The sequence below is a fragment of the Branchiostoma floridae genome, chromosome 19, assembly GCF_000003815.2.
Source record: "Branchiostoma floridae strain S238N-H82 chromosome 19, Bfl_VNyyK, whole genome shotgun sequence".
Taxonomy (NCBI): domain Eukaryota; kingdom Metazoa; phylum Chordata; class Leptocardii; order Amphioxiformes; family Branchiostomatidae; genus Branchiostoma; species Branchiostoma floridae.
The window spans coordinates 12273951-12281649 of NC_049997.1; the positions used below are offsets into that span (position 1 = coordinate 12273951).

Here is a 7699-nt window from a genome sequence, read left to right on the forward strand (position 1 = left end):
GATCGTGCCTAAGTTGTGAAAGCACACCTGCTCCCTAGATATACTCTTAAGACTATCCTTGGACATTATTAAGGTGTTCATAGTAATACTCCATAGTTTAGTATACTAACTTCAAAGATACAGGACGTCGTCATAAATTATTAGGACTGTCAAGGTACACAAAAAAAAGGTATGGAAGCGTACCGCAACATAACATCAGGTACAAATACAGTGGTTTAGGCACCTGTACAAGTGCCTAAACAATTTGACAAAGGTGCCTATTGAACACAGAAGCAGTAAACAGAAAATATATGCAGCACTACTGTACGAAGCTGTTGGAAACAACGTTCCCAGCGGCTAAATGCGTCGTGACAAATGAAACTGTGTCCGTCCAATTAAACACACCTCGGACCACTAGATGACATAATTCTTGTAACTAGCAACAATAGAAGGAACGTCAAAGGAAGAGGGAATGACATGTTACACCTGAGTTAGTGCGATGGATGCACTGTAGCGGATGCACCCGCTATGTGCTGAAGAACTTGATTAGATGATAACGATTGGGCAGGTTTTGTTCATGGGTTTCGCACAGCAGGAGCCAGTCAGATCATGATCTAACAAGTTGCTTGAAATGAGTTTGACTAATTGTACGTGGGAAAACCCAGCAAACTGTGGCAATGGTATCTATTCTTCTGTAGCAAACACTTGGTCCAGACCAGGGCTGGTTTAATATGTATCTTTAACAGTTTCATGTCATCTTGGGGATGTATGGGGTAAAACTATTTTCCGTTCCATCAAGAAAATTTCCGTCCTGGGATGGAAGGTTGGGTCCTTGCAACATATGTCGGGGATAAAATGTTTCTTAGAAGAAATGTAACGGGGATCAAACTTCTGAACGCTTCATCCGTTACCATGCCATTACAAGAACCGTGTGACTAAGGGGCCAATCAGAACCCTCGCTCATATTTTAGGCAAATATACATAGGCCAATCGCTTCTCTAACAGGTGCCAGACTGCTTGGTATGGAAAACAATTGGAGGAGCAAACCGGAGAAAAAATAAGACGTATAGTACACTTGTACATGTATGTTACATGTACATGTGTATACAGTATTGTCAGCAAGTATCATGAGCCATTAGAAAACAATAGTCACATAAATCAGTATCAACTATAGCATTTAAGTACAGGACTTTTTCTACACACTACAATGTTTATGTAACAGTGTAATAGCGAGGCCAACAGGATATAGTTGTTGACTGTCTGGGTGTTTTGCCACAAATCACGACAACTATTACTATATATAGTATATGACATGTAAACCTATACTTTGCGAAACTGTGTGCTACAAATTCTAGAACCATCAATAGCCAAGGCCATATACGATACAGTCTTAGCATGTTCCTCAAGTGATCTAAACAGTTAACCACATTATCACCAGGAATGCATGTTCGTGTGACAACCTGTTGTGTGTATGTAATTGTCTACTGTTGGGTAAACGTGTAGGGAAAGGGTAGAAAGCGAAAGGTGAATACTTCTCTTGCCCTTTTAAGTGCAGGCATTTATTATGGGACGCTTCAAGACATAATGTACCGACGGCGCAGAGGAATATTACAGGAGACAAGCATACCTGATTTCGTTGTGACAACGCGGGAAGGGACGTTCTTCGATGCCTGTGGTGGCTGCTCGGTGGTGGCGGTTGGCTGCTTCGTCTTCGCCTCATGACGGAAATCCGCGGATCGGCGGCGGTGAACTGCATGGATGACTTCACCACAGTTTCGAGGTAGCGTGAGAGGACGTAGCCGCACAGGCAACAAACGTACCCAACGAAGGGTCGCACGAACCCGGGAAGCGAGTCCGGGTTGAGTCCGAGGATAACTCTCAGGCCGATGAGGCTCAGGCCGACCGAGGTGTACTGCGTGTTCCGTACTAGCGGAAACAGCACCGTGAGGCCGAGAAACGTTACAAGTGTCCACATAAACAGGTGAAGACCTATTGTCTCTCCTAGGGTTACCTGTGTAGAACACAAGGGAACAATGGAATGTATCAGTCAATATCATCAGTAAATACAGATAAGAGGGACATGTAATAACACATGTACTTCTAGAGTTATCCATTCTTGACTTGATACTTAATACTAAGTACAATGTATGTTAAAGTTTCTAACAAAAGTTACAACTTGCCGAACTCTCACACTAAGCAAATTCGATACCTTTCATTTTGAAACAAGAAAAATTCACCTTAAAACTCAACAATGTAAAACAAAGAGTTATCCAGTAAATGACGAATTCTTATAAAACTTGTAAACTCTTTTTCAAGTTTCCCTTCTAGTTATTTCAGCAAGAGTTTTTAAAGACACTTTCACCGACACACTTCTAATTTATTGTTAGGCAAGTTGGTCACTTTGTACAGGCATTTCATCTTGCTTTATAGGTACTTGAACATACAAAGGTCAACAAGTCTTCTGATAGTATTATCTGAAATGCAACAGGTGGGTATAAAAGACTGAAAACTGAAAACAACCAAGATGTTTTTGATTGAAACTATTTTGTCTTTTCCATGCCATTCCTTATCAACTTAATTTCAAAGTAACAGCTAAAAGAAAACCTTCTCATTGAATATCACATCTTTTAAAAAAATCCTACTTTTGGGTGTGCTGCGATTTGCCTTTTTTTGTAATTGTTTACCAAACTTTCAAAATACGACACTTCTACATCCAAGCGTACACAAAGTCTACCTACACTACTGTAATGTAAAAAGACGTAGCTTCAATGCAATTCTGCAGTTCTGAGAGTGAATTTTTGGGGACCATGAACAAATAAACAGGTCTCTCTAGACCTTTTTGTGCTCCTTTCACAGTGTATGCATATCTGATGAACCAAAGGTAATTTATGACAGGATCGAGGAGGTAGAGAATGGGCTTTTCTATGGATATAGCATGTACACCAAACAAGAGTGGAGCTAGCCTACAACTAACAGGTGATTCCTGCACAAAAAATGCTGACCAGGAATGTAAATTTCAATTCCTGGACAGGAAAGTGCTAGTACTAGTATCATCAAGGACGTTGTAACGTCCTTGGTATCATCATGTATCGCTGTGTAATTGCGGTTAGTATCTCAGCCTTCGTACCGCCTACGCTAAGGCAATACCTTGCAAAATATGCCAAGATTTCAATTACCAAAGGCAAACAATATAATTTTCCAGTATTAGTCTGATCCTTATCCAATACTAGTAATACTACTATTAATCAAGACCACTCCTGTACATGAGAATGAGATAAGTATGGCACTCAGGCAAAGATTTTCATTACTAAACTTGAGTGATATTTCAAGTCATTTTTAACATACATGTATTTTCTTTACGGTAGATTGATACAATTTTCAAATCCACCTTATATGTACTTGATTATACAAAATCTTTCTTTTGTACATATCTAATATCATAGCATGATTGTATGCCCTCAGAGCCTTTGACAAATTCTGAGATATGCCATCATATGGTTTGCATTTTTCAGAGATACAAAATATGTTTTGCCACAACAATGAAATATAAAGCAAACATTAACCATTGTAATTATAATCTTTCAATGCATTTTACAGCATGTCCAGCATTTTGTACTGCGTTTTTGACACATTATTCAACCCTACAGCCAAATTTGGATTGATAAAGAGGTTTTTACATCAAACCTTGTGACACCTGATCACGTTAAGGCATCTCTGTCTTGACCTACTGTTCTTGTATCATGCAAAGCATTTACCCTTAAGAGAAAAGAGGGCTCGAAACAGGGCTTGAAATACTTTTTTCTGCATACCTGCACTGGTGCAGGTTACATTGAAAAGTACCTGCACCAGACAAACTTTACCTGCCTCACTCAGAATTTAGGAAGTATTGATCATACTAAAATTGTTTAGTTTTTCTTCTTTTGGTAACAGTCAATGCAGCTAATAACAATCCATATACATCTACATCAAACTTCATAGGACATTTATGTATAAAACCCAGTACGTGGACCAGTGCAGGTTAGGTGCAGGTAGACACCAGAAATACCTGCACAGCTCCAATTTTACCTGCACTATTAAACCTGCATATGCAGGTTGTATTTCGAGCCCTGTGAATCCTACAATGTTTATTGACGCTACACTCTGCCAGCTTGCCAAAGTGTTTTCTAGCCTAAGGCAGTTGATACACATTATTCACATTAACTTCCTTAAGTTCCTACGATCATCATGCGCTAACCACGTTGATTTTTGACATCTTTGTAACAGTAGGGAGCAAAAATTACTGTTTTTAAGAAAATTAGGAGAGTAAGACTAAGAGTACATTTATCAAATCAAGCATTTGACAGTGTTCCAACCTGTAATTACAACAGTTTTGTGATAACCTTGATGATAACAATCATGCTAAGAGATAAGTCATCATTATTAAGGTCAGTGTTATTGTTAAAGCTAATTCATCATAACCGTATTCCTTTATAATATAAATCTCTTTCAGTCTTTGTGTGGTCTTTTTCTCGTGCTACCGACTTGGCTGGTGCGATTGGAATGTCAAAACAACAATACCCAACGATTTGTCAAAACTTACAGCGATTCTTTTCGTGATATTTTGTGTAGGAGCTAGGCTTTTGTAGAGAAGTCTGTGCCTTTTGGACACGGCTGGAGTGATTGTTTTGATAGTGCAAGTTGTTCTGACACCAACTGCCAACTGGGACGTTTCGGCTGAGAGGAAAAGGTATGCCAGACGACAGGCTGAGGAAAAAGGGGTATTTCAGACGACAGGCTGAGGGAAAAAATCGCCAGACGATAAACTGAGGGAAAAGGCTAAGGAAAAACGAAGCAGACGAGAATCTGAGAAAACAGATTTCAGAAGACAAGCTGAGGAAAAATTTATAAGACAGACTGAGGGAGAAAAAATTAGACAAGCTGAAGAAAAAGAAACTGTCAGGCGACAGGCTATGGAAAAAAACTTCCAGATGACTACAGGCTGGAGAAAAATACCGAACGACAGATTGAGGAAAAATCTTATCGTACGATCGAAAAGACGAGGAAAAAATTGAAACCTCCTGTCGTAACGTTAGTACGATAACTCACCTGTACGAAAAACTCGACCAGGCAGAGCCCACCGAACATCAGGTAGACGTTGGAGTCTCTCCAGGCCCGGCGGTAGTAGAAGGCGAGCCCGCAGAAGGCCCATGTCACGCTGCAGAGCGGTAAGAGGACGGCTACCAGGCCCCGAGCGAGCTGCCACGGCGACTCGCACCACAGCGACGCGAGCAGGGCGCCGAGCGCCAGCCCCCAGCCCCATCGGGGCAGCATCCCCAACTCGGGGGACGGCAGCAGCAGGGCGAGCCTGCTACCCTCCCTCCCCGGCTCGAGCGGCCGTACTAATGCCGGCACGTAGCCGTTGTTGCAGGAGGAAGACGATCTGGTCTCTCGGGAGGAGGCAAACTCCATGGGAGAACGCTGTCAGACGACAGAAGTAAAGTCCGCGCACAGAAACACTGACACTCCTTCTCACCCGACCGCCATGATACTTCTGAAGTACAGGACCGCCTAGCTACCCAACACCTTTGCCTGATTAGGACACAGGTGTACGTCACCACGAAGGACAAATATATAACATGTCATATAACACGTTATAGGCCACACAAATTCAATTTCTTGGTTCTTGCCATTTATTTTTACTGAATATCCATAAAGCAGGCGGATGAAATAAAGATTTAAAAGATAGGAACAGATAAATTCTCATGCCTACGTTACAACTATGCACTAACTTTCCATGCACACTAAATCTTTAGGACAACAAGTGTTAACAAAACAAGCAATATTGCTAAAGGCATAAACTTAATAAGATAAAACTTAACCTCTGAGCTAGACAACTGCTTTTCTGACTATTTGTATTGACACTTTAGATTTTTTTTTCTAAATGACCAGAAATGGGAATGCAAACAATATTAATGTATCAATCAAAAACAAATCAGTCAGTGTGTCAATAAACCATCGTTTCAAATTCCAGACGATACAGGGCTTAATGGCCTTCTTTCACATTTACTTCTCGAATATTTTTCCGGAAAAAAAATTGTGCTCAAAAGTTTTTCCAACTATTTCATCACGCAAAATCACAATGTTATGGTAGCTATGTGGTCTTGTATCAATACTCACAAACTATTTTCGCGCTGCATACTGGGAATAAATCACTGGTAGAAAAGTCTGCAAAACCTGGTAGAATTTTATTCTTGCAAAACCGAAGCTTTTAATAGTTGATCAATTAGCACCAATATATTAAGATCAAATGGTCAAGCGCAAAGAAAGTGTATCAAATATATTTTTCCCACAATTTCCCAATAATTTACTGAGATAAAAAAAAAAACATAGCATGGGAATGCTCAAAGCGGACATCGTCAGTGAAAATCGACTTCGTGAGAGAAAATGGGTTTTGTGACATTCAAGAAGACTATCTAGGACTTAGGAAGGATTTGCTCGCAGCAGTTGAGCTGAAACAGCTAAATCAGAAGTATTCTCGCTATTACGATGAAAATACTAACTTAAACAAACGTTAAATGCGATTTTCGTTCAGTCATAACTGGCATAACTCAGTGTAATCTCCAAGCAGATCCTACGATGGCATAAGATAGTACCAAACTGGCCAAGGAGTGTAGTCAGCTAAGAAGTGTCCACATGTAGCGAAACACACTCCTAAGCCGGCTTCACTCCTCTGCCAGCTTTTGATACTATCTTATGCTACCATAGGATCTGCTTGGAGATTTAAAAGCATTAACCAGTAAGGCATTAACTTTTCCCTACGTCATAAATTACCTGATCCAAGCATGTCAAGAAAATGTAAAACCGGAAGTTCTGCTGCAGTACCAAGGGAAGACGATGGAAGGCCCAAAATCGACCTTGAACGTTGTCTGTTCAAGATTAAACAACATACCAAATACCATCACAATCCATATCTTTAGCTTGCTGAGCTGAGATATACTGACCAAAGCATTCGGAAACACAAACATACAGGTAAGTAGACAGGGAAAAGTATTACCTCCATTTATACGGAGGTTAAAAATCGCGGTGAAACGAAGGTTTTGCGTTGTTGTCATTTCCAAGCAAGAGCCTTCTATGAAAAAAATCTTTGCGCCAAGAAAATCTGAAGTATGCCTTTGTCACATCCTAAACGTCTGTTATAGAGACTAATTCACGAGTCTTTTTGCATCCTAATCCGTCTGAAGGAGACTAATTTGGCAAAGCCTATTTGGCAGGCCATCCTAATCTCCAAGCAGATCCTACGGTGCCATAAGATAGTATCAAAGCTGGCCAATGAGTATAGCCGGCCAAAGGGAGTCAAATGGGCTTACGGTGGGTTTGATCATATTACGCAACGTTAACCGTGGATCTGCTTGGAGATTAGGCCGTCCTTGTTACGGGACACCACCACAACACACTTCTCTCTGACGTCACCAGTGGTGCGAAAAATCTCAAGTACTCTTGTGTGGTCCCTAGCCGCGCTGCAAGGCCGCATTGTTCCGTTCGCGCTCTTTTGTAGTGTGGCGTTTTCACCTACAACTAAAAATGCGCCATCAAAAGCTTGCTTTTCACTTACATATATGCTTCAGTTGGGCACTGTAGAAGGGAAAATTTTCGCGGTGAATTGGGGAGAAAGTGGCGTTTTCATACTCTCCAAGCAGAGGTTGAGTCGCGTAGATATAGTAGTAGTCGGAAAAATTACATC

At 40.8% G+C, this 7699-nt stretch overlaps 1 protein-coding gene across 6 annotated transcripts in view; it reads right to left on the reverse strand.

Moving 5' to 3' along the window:
- Positions 1-5582, reverse strand: part of LOC118406636 (cGMP-inhibited 3',5'-cyclic phosphodiesterase A-like) — a 106189-nt gene extending 100607 nt beyond the window's left edge. The window contains exons 1-2 of one of the 6 annotated variants that reach the window (XM_035806848.1): positions 5065-5580; positions 1607-1990 (exon numbers count right to left, since the gene is read on the reverse strand). In XM_035806848.1, the coding sequence (XP_035662741.1) occupies positions 1607-1990; positions 5065-5427 (747 nt within the window). In that variant the 5' untranslated portion in view covers positions 5428-5580. Of the gene's footprint in view, positions 1-1606; positions 1991-5064 lie in introns of all 6 variants that reach the window. The other 5 variants (XM_035806853.1, XM_035806847.1, XM_035806851.1 and 2 more) reach the window with 5 other exon arrangements.
- Positions 5583-7699: the final 2117 nt, after the last annotated feature.